We start from the raw sequence: 12,059 nt of genomic DNA, 5'->3' as shown, positions 1-12,059 counted from the left end.
ATGGTCCACTGTTATTGCCATCAGGAAACCCATCCTGAGAAACGACATGCAGACTGGAAGTGGCTTTGTTGTAGCTAACAGCTTTTGTGACAGCACAGTGTGATTGGTGGGTATTACTTCTGTCTTACAGTTCTGGAGTCCCTGGTTTGAACCCTGGGTGCGACACTGAATGCATTTTGCATGTTCTCCCTCTGCTTCCATGGGGTACCATATTAGTAAATGCAAGCTCTGTGATCTGACCCACAACTTGGCGAATAATTTGCTGATATAGCAGGTGCCAATACATATCAGTAATACTGCTGATTAATGAAGACATTCCATTAACACTGAAGTGCTGACATTATGTAGATAGGTGGTGGGCCAGGTCACAGACAGACCCTGCCAGGTCTCGCTGCTGAACCTTTGGGACCCAGTAGGGGAGGAATGCTTATACCACCCTATTGCTTGCCAATGCTTAAAACCCTCTATTGCTGGCCAATGCTTATAACCCTCTATTGCTGGCCAATGCTTATACCCACCTATTACTGGCCAATGCTTATACCCGCCTATTGCTGGCCAATGCTTATACCTGCCTATTGCTGGCCAATGCTTATACCCACCTATTGCTGGCCAATGCTTATACCCGCCTATTGCTGGCCAATGCTTATACTCCCCTATTGCTGGCCAATGCTTATACCCTCCTATTACTGGCCAATGCTTATACCCTCCTATTGCTGGCCAATGCTTATACCCCCCTTTTGCTTGCCAATGCTTATACTCCCTATTGCTGGCCCCGTGTACATCATATAACTAAAGGGTGTAGATTTATGCCTCTAAAACACCCACAAAAAAGAGAGGAGGACCCCTACTGATTAATATGCAGCAAAAAAAGAGTTCAATGTGTATCACTCACCATTACCATTACACATCTATTACTGAGGGGATGGAGGCTGGTGTCTTCATAGGAGATCCTCATGTAGAAATCTGTATCCTTTCCGGGTAGCAAACATGGTCCCTGTGCTCTCGTGTATATTTAGCCCATGCAGAAGATACCAAAGAACTTCTCACAGGGTCACTCTTGCCTTCACCCACTCTTCATTATTTCATTGGTAGCCAAAAAAACAGCACATTTTGAAAGCAGCTAAAAAGCCAACATCCATCTTATGAAATCTGCTCTTTCTTGGCTACCCATGAAAAAAAGAAGAGTGGGTGAAGGCGAGAGTGACCCTGTGAGATCTTCTTCACCCTTCCTGATAGGGATAGATACAAGAAATAATGGACTGAATGGCACCCGTGCCAAGTGGGTGACCTCCTGTGTGTTTAGTAAGTAACAGGACAGCCTCTCAGCATGGGACCCGGAAGGTAGAGGCAATCACTGTAGTAGTGGTGTAGTAGTGGTGTCTACACAGTGATCTCCAGCTTCCAGAAGGATCCCACAGGTATGGCACACATATACTTCCATGGCTCCAAGCTGGACCAATGTTACCATGTAGGAATCTCCATACCGGGAATTAATCATTACACAGGATAAAGGTAGGAGGCAGTCTAATGGAGGAGGAAGAAAGTGGAGGCAGCCCAAGAAAAGGCCTACAGCCATGCATGTGGTCAGGTTATGAAGAAGAGGAGCATTAATGGAGGAGCAGAGAGAAGTGATTGAGGTTGGAGATATCATTATTTCAGAATTGTCCCCATCACTGAAAACTGGCCAAACCTTGAAGTTTGTGGATGAGAATGTTTCTGTTCATGTATGTAATGCCAGTCCCTTCTGTGGGTGCCATTGGTCATACAGATATATGTCTTTCACTTCAATGGGACCTCTCTAATTAGCTGAGTTTTCTCCAGTCCTTGTCACCCCCACATTCCTGTTTTGCATTCTCTGATCGCTTCTTTGCACAGCCAAGTACCTTCAAGTCCATTAAGTGGACATATATTTCACCTTACCACTTGACTTCATGGGTTTATTTACACCATTGATTAAAATTCAGGGTTATTTTTGTAGCACAGAATGAGCTAAAAACTGAGAAGCCCCACGTCAGCCATTTTGTAGAAGCTTCCCTCCACAACCTGACTCATGAAATGGAAGGACGTCCTTGTCTCCAGGGCGCAGTGACTGCGGTTGACCAGAAGGGGAGCTCTTCCTACACTGTTAGTTGTCATTTCAGTGGTCGGAGTGTGTTTGTAGCAGAGATAAGTCATTGCTGACCTGATTTGGACTTGCAGCTTGGAAAATGAGGCACTTACCTCGGTGACACATTGCACACAGGCCACCATGTACGCCCAATTACCCTAAAAGCTTGTCAGCGCCATATTTTTTTCATAGTATCAGACATTATAGCAGACATTTGTGTTGCAGTGCATTTCAGCTAGATCAGTACAGATTGAAGTTTTATTGCTCTGACCTACTGGCTTTCTCCATTGCTGTTGCTGTGCATGCAGGTTTATAAGATGACCCCGATTAGTCTGTTTAAAGTAGATGACAACCCAATCACCAAAATCTCATATAAACTTTATCATGTTTATAGCAGTTCTAAAGTTAAGTCCAATTATTTAAATTTGTAGCTTTTTATTAAAATAGCCCCTGGTGATCCCACCATGAAGATCCTTGTTCAGTAACTTCCTAGTATGGGAATGACAGCGTTCTGTCTCCTGATTGGGCTCCTGTGTTGTCACCCATAGAGACTACAATGACCTCATAGATTATGCAGGGATGGCCCACTGTTATTGCCATCAGGAAACCCATCTTGAGAAACGACATGCAGACTGGAAGGGGCTTTGTTGCAGCTAACAGCTTTTGTGACAGCACAGTGTGATTGGTGGGGATTACTACTGTCTTACAGTTCTGGGGTCCCTGGTTTGAACCCTGGGTGTGACACTGAATGCATCTTGCATGTTCTCCCTCTGCTTCCATGGGGTACCATATTAGTCAATGCAAGCTCATTATCTGACCCACAATGTGGCCAAATAATTTTTTGATATATCAGGTGCCAATACATATCAGTAATACTGCTAATTAATGAAGACATTCCATTAACACTGAAGTGCCGACATTATGTAGATAGGTGGTGGGCCAGGCCACAGACAGACCCTGCCGGGTCTCGCTGCTGAACCTTTGGGACCCAGTAGGGGAGGAATGCTTATACCACCCTATTGCTTTCCAATGCTTATACCCCCCTATTGCTGGCCAATGCTTATACCCCCCTATTGCTGGCCAATGCTTATACCTACCTATTGCTGGCCAATGCTTATACCCGCCTATTGCTGGCCAATGCTTATCCCTCCCCCCATTGCTGGCCTATGCTTATACCCCTCTATTGCTGGGCAATGCTTATACCCTCCTATTGCTGGCCAATGCCTATACCCCGCTATTGCTGGCCAATGTTTATACCCTCCTATTGCTGGCCAATGCCTATACCCCCCCTATTGCTGGCCAATGCTTATTCCCTCCCTATTGCTGGCCAATGCTTATACCCGCCTATTGCTGGCCAATGCTTATCCCTCCCCCCATTGCTGGCCTATGCTTATACCCCTCTATTGCTGGGCAATGCTTATACCCTCCTATTGCTGGCCAATGCCTATACCCCGCTATTGCTGGCCAATGCTTATACCCGCCTATTGCTGGCCAATGCTTATCCCTCCCCCCATTGCTGGCCTATGCTTATACCCCTCTATTGCTGGGCAATGCTTATACCCTCCTATTGCTGGCCAATGCCTATACCCCCCCCATTGCTGGCCAATGCTTATACCCCCCTATTGCTGGCCCTGTGTACATCATATAACTAAAGGGTGTAGATTTATGCCTCTAAAACATCCACAGAAAAAGAGAGGAGGACTGCTACTAATTGATATGCAGCAAAAAAAGAGTTCAATATGCATCACTCACCATTACACATCTATTTCTGAGGGGATGGAGGCTGGTGTCTTCATAGGAGATCCTTATGTAGAAATCTGTATCCTTTCCAGGTGGCAAACATGGTCCCTGTGCTCTCGTGTATATTTAGCCCATGCAGAAGGTACCAAAGAACTTCTCACAGGGTCACTCTCGCCTTCACTCACTCTTCATTATTTAATTGGTAGCCAAAAAAACAGCACATTTTGAAAACAGCTAAAAAGCCAACATCCATCTTATGAAATCTGTTCTTTCTTGGCTACCCATAAAATAAAGAAGAGTGGGTGAAGGTGAGAGTGACCCTGTGAGATGTTCTTCATCCTTCCTGATAGGGATAGATACAAGAAATAATGGACTGTATGGCACCTGTGCCAAGTGGATGACCTCCTGTGTGTTTAGTAAGCAACAGGATAGCCGCCCAGCATGGGACCTGGAAGGAAGAGGCGGTGTAGTGGTGTCTACACAGTGATCTTCCAGGGGGATCCCACAGGTATGGCACACATATACTTCCACGGCTCCAAGCTGGACCAATGTTACCATGTAGGAATCTCCATACCAGGAATTCATCATTAAACAAGACAAAAGTAGGAGGCAGTCTAATGGAGGAGAGTGGAGCCCAAGAAAAGACCTGCAGCCATGCATGTGGTCGGGTTATGAGGAAGAGGAGCATTAATGGAGGAGCAGAGAGAAGTGATTGAGGTTGGAGATATCATTATTTCAGAATTGTGCCCTTGACTGAAAACTGGCCAAACCTGGAAGTTTGTGGATGAGAATGTTTCTGTTCATGTATGTAATGCCAGTCCCTTCTGTGGGTGCCATTGGTCATACAGATATATGATTTACACTTCAATGGGACCTCTCTAACTAGCTGAGTTTTCTCCAGTCCTTGTCACCCACACATTCCTGTTTTGCATTCTCTGATCGCTTCTTTGCACAGCCGAGTACCTTTCAAGTCCAAACATTTTTAATCTCACCCTTTGACTCCATCATTTAATTACACCGTTGATTAAAAATGCAGGCATGGAGAATGAGCTAAAAACTGAGAGGCCCCATGTCAGCCATTTTGTAGATGCTTCCCTCCACATCCTGACTCATGAAATGGAAGGACATCCTTGTCTCCAGGGCGCAGTGACTCCGGCTAACCAGAGGGGGAGCTCTTTCCACACTACTGGTTGTCATTCCAGTGGTCGGAGTGTGTTTGCAGCAGAGATAAGTCATTGCTGACCTGATTTGGATTTGCAGCTCGGAAAATAAAGTACTTACCCCGCTGACACATTGCACACAGGCCGCCATGTATGGCCAATGACCCCAAATGCTCATCAACGCCATTTTTTTTTTTTACAGTATCAGACATTAGGGCAGACAATTTTTTTGCAATGCATTGCAGCTAGATCAGTACTGATTGAAGTGTTATTGCTCTGGCCTACTTCCTACTTGCTTTGCCCATTGGTGTTGCAGGTTTAAAGGATGGCCCCGATTAGTCTGTTTAAAGTAGATGACAACCCAATAACCAAAATCTCATAAAATCTTTATCATGTTAATAGCAGTTCTAAAGTTGTTTCCAATAATCAAAATTTGCAGCCTTTTATTAAAATAGCCCCTAATGATCCCACCATGTTCAGGTACTTCCTGGTATGGGGGGTGACAGCGCTCTGTCTCCTGATTGTGCTCCTGTGTTGTCACCCAGGTATCTCATAGGGACTACAATGACCTCATAGATTATACAGGGATGGTCCACTGTTATTGCCATCAGGAAACCCATTCTGAAAAACGACATGCAGACTGGAAGTGGTTTTGTTGCAGCTAACAGCTTTTGTGTCAGCACAGTGGCATGGTGGGTATTACTTCTGCTTTACAGTTGTGGTTTAAACCCTGGGTGTGACACTTGCTGAATGTATTTTGCATGTTCTCCCCCTGATTCCATGGGGTACCATATTAGTCAGTGCAAGCTCTGTAATCTGACCATCAACGTGGCCTAATAGTTTGCTGATATATCAGGTGCCGATGCATATCAGTAATACTGCTTATTAATAAAGACATTCCATTAACACTGAAGTGCTGATATTATGTAGGTAGCTGTGTGGGCCAGGCCAAAGACAGCCTGCCAGGTCTCCTGATGAACCTTTAGGACCCAGTAGGGGAGGAATGCTTATACTGCCCTATTGCTAGCCAATGCTTATACCCCCCTATTGCTGGCCAGTGCTTATACCCCCTGTTGGTGGCCCTGTGTACATCATATAACTAAAGTGTGCAGTTTTATGTCTCTAAAACACCAATGATAGAGGAGGACCCCTACTGATTGATATGCAGCAAAAAAAGTGTTCAATTTGCATCACTTACCATTACACATCTATTTCTTGGGAGATGGAGGCTGGTGTCTTCATAGGAGATCCTCTTCCAGGTAGCAAACATATTCTTGGTGCTCTCGTGTGTATTTAGCCCATGTAGAAGATACCAAAGAACTTCTCAGAGGGACGCTCTCGGCTTCACCTTCTCTTTATTATTTCATCGGTAGCCAAAAAAAACAGCACATTTTGAAAACAGCCAAAAAGCCAACATCCATTTTGGTGTCCGTTTATGAAGCAGTGAAATCTATTCACTGCTTCGTTCTCCGGCATTCACAGTGAAGATCTTTCTCCTCTGTGTGCCTGTTTATGAAGCTTTGTAGATCGCTTCACCTTCGGAGGAGTGAAGAGATCTACAAATGCTTCAAACAGTGGAGAACGGCCCCTGATACTGGAATCTCGTGAGACTTTACGAGATTACAGCACCAGAAATACAGAGATGTCAGTTTATTAAGCGGTGATAAATTATCACCGCTCAATACACGGACGATTAATGTTAATAAAATAATGAGTCCCCCTACATTATATACATATGTATACACACACACACATTATATATACATGTATATACACACACATTATATATATATACATATACACATTATATGTATATATATGTATACACATAAATATGACAGGGGGACATGCTTACAGTGTTGGGGGGTCTGAACGAGGCATAAGGAAGTTAAAAATCTTCCTCCTTCCCCCTCAGATCCCCCCAGATTTCCTCTTCACTCCCCGATTCACCATCTCTGAGCTGGTGAACCTGGGAGTGTGAATTTTGACTCAGATCGCCAGTGAAGCGGTGAGATCACCGCTTCATAAACTGGCCTTTACTGTGTCATTCATGAGAATTCTCCGTGTGTAGAGATAATCGGCGGGAGAACAAGTTCAAACATGTTCTCCCCCGATTATCACTGTTTCATAAACTGTTTATGGACTGTGATCAGCGGTGATCCTCGGGATCACCGCTGATCACTGCTTCATAAACGGACACCTTTATGTGATCTTTCTTGGCTACCGATGAAGTAAAGAAGAGTGGGTGAAGGCGAGAGTGACCTTGTGAGATGTTCTTCACCCTTCCTGATAGAGATAGATACAATAAATAATGGGCATGCCAGTAATTGCAGGTGATAGGAGCTGGGAGTGGATGAAAAATGTAAAAAGTGAGTTTGATGGAAATGTTTAAAGATGAATTCCAGGTATGGATATTTTTACGTTAACATTGTTCCAGCTTGGACCAATTTAAGTATGTATGTGTCATACCCGTGGAAGCTGGAAATCACTCTACTAGACAGCACTACTACTCCAGGGATCTCCAGTTTTTCGGGTGGTCCTGTGCTGAGTGGCCGCCTTGCTGCATTGTGAACACAGGAAGTCACTTACATGGCTCGGGAGCTAATCAGGGATTTAGCATTTTCTCAAGGAATGAGAAGTGTTCTCTGATTGGGGGGGTTAAGTCGAGAGTGACCTTCTGAGATGTTCTTCACCCTTCCTGATAGCAATAGATACAAGAAATAATGGACTCAATGGCACCCGTGCCAAGTGGGTGACCTCCTGTGTTTATTAAGCAACAGGGCAGCCGCTCAGCATGGGACCCGGAAAGTAGAGGCAATCACTGTAGTAGAGGTGTCTATAGAGTGATCTCCAGCTTCCAGGGGGATCCCACAGGTATGGCACACATATACTTCCATGGCTCCAAGCTGCCCCAATGTTACCATGTAGGAATCTCCATACCAGGAATTTATCGTTAAACAAGATAAAGGTAGGAGGCAGTCTAATGGAGGCGGAAGAGAGTGGAGGCAGCCCAGGAAAAGGCCTGCAGCCATGCATGTGGTCGGGTTATGAAGAAGAGGAGCATTAATGGAGGAGCAGAGAGAAGTGAAACCTGGAAGTTTGTGGATGAGAATGTTTCTGTTCATGTATGTAATGCCAGTCCCTTCTGTGGATGCCATTGGTCCAGTCCCTTCTGGGGATGCCATTGGTCCAGTCCCTTCTGTGGATGCCATTGGTCCAGTCCCTTCTGTGGATGCCATTGGTCATACAGATATATATATAATTTACATTTCAATGCGACCTCTCTATCTAGCTGGGTTTTCTCTGCTCTTTGTCAACCACACATTCTTGTTTTGGATTCTCTGATCGCTTCTTTGCACACCCAAGTACCTTTCAAGTCCATAAAAAGGACCACGGGGTGCATTTTTCACCTGCCTCCTTGACCCTAGTCATTTTATTACGCCGTGGGTTAAAATCCAATAATTGAAAATGAGCTAAAAACTGAGAGGCCCCCACGTCAGCCATTTTGTAGAGGCTTCCCTCCACATCCTGACTCATGAAATGGAAGGGCGGCCTTGTCTCCAGGGCGCAGTGACTGCGGCTGACTACAGGGGGAGCTCTTCCTACACTGCTGGTTGTCATTCCAGTGGTCGGAGTGTGTCTGTAGCAGAGATAAGTAATTTGCTGACTTGATTTGGATTTGCAGCTCGGAAAATGAAGCACTTACCTCGCTGACACATTGCACACAGGCCGCCATCTACACCTAATGACCCCAAATGCTTGTCAGCGCCATTTTCTTTTTTTTTTTTACAATTAAGGGCCTGCATTTTAAGGAAACCAGTCCAGAGCAATGATGTGTAGGCAACCCTGGAACAAGTGCATGCAGACAGGAAATAGCTGAAAAAGAATGGAGGAGATCAGCAACATGTGAGATAAAGAAAAAGATACAAAAAAAAGTGAAAACAGTAATTTATTTAAACAAACAACATTACAATAAATTATTACACTCAAATGGATTGATTTACTAAAACTGGAGCGTGCAGAATCTGGAGCAGCTGTGCATGGTAGCCAATCAGCTTCCAACTTCAGCTTGTTCAATGAAGGTTTGACAATAAAACCTGGAAGCTGGTTTGTATGCAGAACCGCACCTGATTTTGCACTCTCCAGTTTTAGTAAATCAACCCAACCTTGTTCTCTGATTGGACAAGGTGGTGACATCACAATACAGTATTAGTGAATTAACCCCTTTGTATACAGAGCAAACTAAATGTCACCCAGTTATGGTGTACATCAGGGATATGCAATTAGCGGACCTCCAGCAAAACTACAAGTCCCATCATGCCTCTGCCTCTAGGTGTCATGCTTGTGGCTGTCAGAGTCTTGCTATGCCTCATGGGACTTGTAGTTCTGCAACAGCTGGAGGTCCGCTAATTGCATATCCCTGGTATACATCTTCTGTAATTAATATCTCACCGCTGAGTCGTTTTTGATCCTTTATAGAAACATTTTCATCAAACCTTAAATGTAATCTTCTATTGCCCTCTCTGGTTCCTCCTTTCCCCCTTCATCAGCATTTTTATGAAATTTTAAAAATAAAACCTTTTTTTACATTTTTTATTACATAACTTTATTAAATCAGGGTGATGTCATCACTGGGTCTCTGTGCTTCTCTTGCAATGCAGGCAGATCATGGCTGGTGGGATGGGCTGGCAGGGGTAATGTACAAGGCTTCCTGAAAACATCACAGCACCCTGCCCCAGTACTCGTCACAGGAGACCTCAGCACTGAAGGCAGCTGACATTTGTGGGGAGTTATGCAAATGTCAAAATGCCTTAAAGTGGTGTTCCGCTCACCACTGCAGAAAATTAAGAGCCAGCAGCTACACATACTGCAGCTGCTGGCTTTTAATAATCGGACACTTACCTGTCCTGGAGTCCAGCGACGTTGGCACCGCAGCTGACGTTTCCATCAGCTGTCAGGTGCATGCCGCCGCCATTGCGGGTAAGAGAACCCGGCAGTGTAGCCTTACGGCTTCACGCCGGGAACCCTACTGCGCATGCACGAGGCCCGGCTCATCTCTCCTTCTGGCCCGGCGGCAGGGGGAGGAGGAGGGAGCTGAGCGGTGACGTTACGGGCTGCTGTCCGGACTCCCAGAAGTGGGAAGAGGATCCGCTCCCCCACCCCCCAAATGTGGCACCTGAGGGGGAGAGGAGACAAATCAGCAGAAGTTCCACTTTTGGGTGGAACTCCGCTTTAAAGTAGGTGCTGTGAATATCTCCTAAACGTTCACAGTTTAGGAGAATTTCAGAGTGCATGCAGCCGATGACATCACGGTGCCGGGCCTTCAGAGCTCTTCCGGAAATGGTGGCTCTTGCACGCATGCGCTGGGGTGATGTCATCGCACCCCCGGCCACTCTTGTAGCCAGAGGCCGCAAACCCGGAAGGAAGACCGGGGGGCAGATGTCAACCGTCTCAGCAGTGGCATTGTGGCGCTGGAGAGCTTCGTTCTAAGGTAAGTCATAATGTGCTAGTATGTGATACGATCTAGCACATTATGACATTGCCTAGTAGGGGATTTTTTTTTTTAATCACCTGCGGTTTACTACGGTTTTAATGAGCTGGTGTCAGTCTGGGTTCACACCATTGGGAAATTGAATGTGGAATCTTTGCATCCAATTCGCAATAGCAGGAGATTTTGACCGGCTCTTGATGGAGTCGGTTCACATATATCCGCAGCAGGTCCAGTGCGTTTTGCAGAAAAACGCTGTACGTGTTTTGGTCCGTTTCAGGTCCGAATTCAACCCAAAATGCGGGCTGAAATCTGGCCTGAAACTGTGAACTAGCATGCACCGGACCCCTGCTGTGAGCCACATGCGGCTCATATGTGAACCGAGCCTCAGTCCGAAAAAGTAGGCATCTCCGGGCAGGCTGCCTTTCCATGCAGACCACCCTAGGCAATGCCCACATGTGATACTGATCCTCCCTGATTGAGGCTGGGTTCACACCATTGCGAATTGGATACAGGTTCCCCATATCCAATTTGCAATAGCAGAAGATTTTGACCGTCTCCCTATGGAATCGGTTCATATATATATATAAATCCTGTATAATAATAATATATCTCTGCTGCGGCTCCGGTGCAATTGCACCGGAACCCTGTGCGTTTTTTGGTCCATTTCAGGTCTGAATTCAGCCAAAAATTTGGGCTGAAGTCAGATCTGAAATGGTGAACCAGGATGCCCCGGACCCCCTGCTGGGAGCCGAATGCAGTGGTGGTGTGAGCCCAGCCTGAAAGAACTGCAATTCAATTAATTAAAGAGGTGGGGCCTGGGATAGTCAGGTTGGGGAGGAAAGAGCTAGATGATGCTGGAGGTCCTCCAGCCAGGAAATGATGCGGAGCTCTAACTGTCTTGCTGCAGCTTCTGATGCACATTGTGAGAAGCTCACAGTGTGCAGTGAAATCAGAGGAAGCAAATACAATACAGGAGAGGAGCCAGTACAACTGAATGGAAGCAAAAAGAAAGTTCTGGACAGCCGCACTTTGGAATATAGCCTTTATTGTATACATTCCAAAAATACAAGCCACAGCAGAAAATGGGACACGCGAGCTGACGCGTTTCACACTTAACAGTGCTTAATCATAGCTATGATTAAGCACTGTTAAGTGTGAAACGCGTCAGCTCGCTTGTCCCATTTTCTGCTGTGGCTTGTATTTTTAGATTAAATACAATAAAGGCTATATTCTGGAGTGCGGCTGTCCAGAACTTCCTTTCTGCTTCATTTGCTATATGCGTAGCCGGAACCTGGTACTCCAGTTCCGAGGAGAGTCTTGTATCCATATCCACCTGGAGCGGTGATCCCTTCCCCCTTGTTCCTGGATTGTGCACAACTGAATGGAAGACCGGAGATCAGATAGAAGAGACGCACCAATCTGAGGGCCCTCTGTAGTGACTGCCATGTTATACGCGCCAATAATTCCTGAACGGTGCCGCGTTCAATGTTGCATTTGGATCTTATTCGTGTTCTTGTTGTAAAAAAACTGAACCCCAATTCCAGGCCTGTTAATGGCGAGT

At 45.6% G+C, this 12,059-nt stretch overlaps 1 protein-coding gene across 1 annotated transcript in view; it reads left to right on the top strand.

The window, feature by feature from the left end:
* The window catches only part of LOC141114292 (uncharacterized), a 42,962-nt gene extending 31,119 nt beyond the window's left edge, over positions 1-11,843 (top strand). Inside the window, exon 3 of the mRNA XM_073607896.1 lies at positions 11,706-11,843. Coding sequence (XP_073463997.1) covers positions 11,706-11,843 — 138 coding nt within the window. The remainder of the gene's footprint in view (positions 1-11,705) is intronic.
* Positions 11,844-12,059: the final 216 nt, after the last annotated feature.

Source organism: Aquarana catesbeiana, linkage group LG12 (assembly GCF_042186555.1).
Source record: "Aquarana catesbeiana isolate 2022-GZ linkage group LG12, ASM4218655v1, whole genome shotgun sequence".
Taxonomy (NCBI): domain Eukaryota; kingdom Metazoa; phylum Chordata; class Amphibia; order Anura; family Ranidae; genus Aquarana; species Aquarana catesbeiana.
This window is presented reverse-complemented; position numbering and strand designations above follow the sequence as displayed.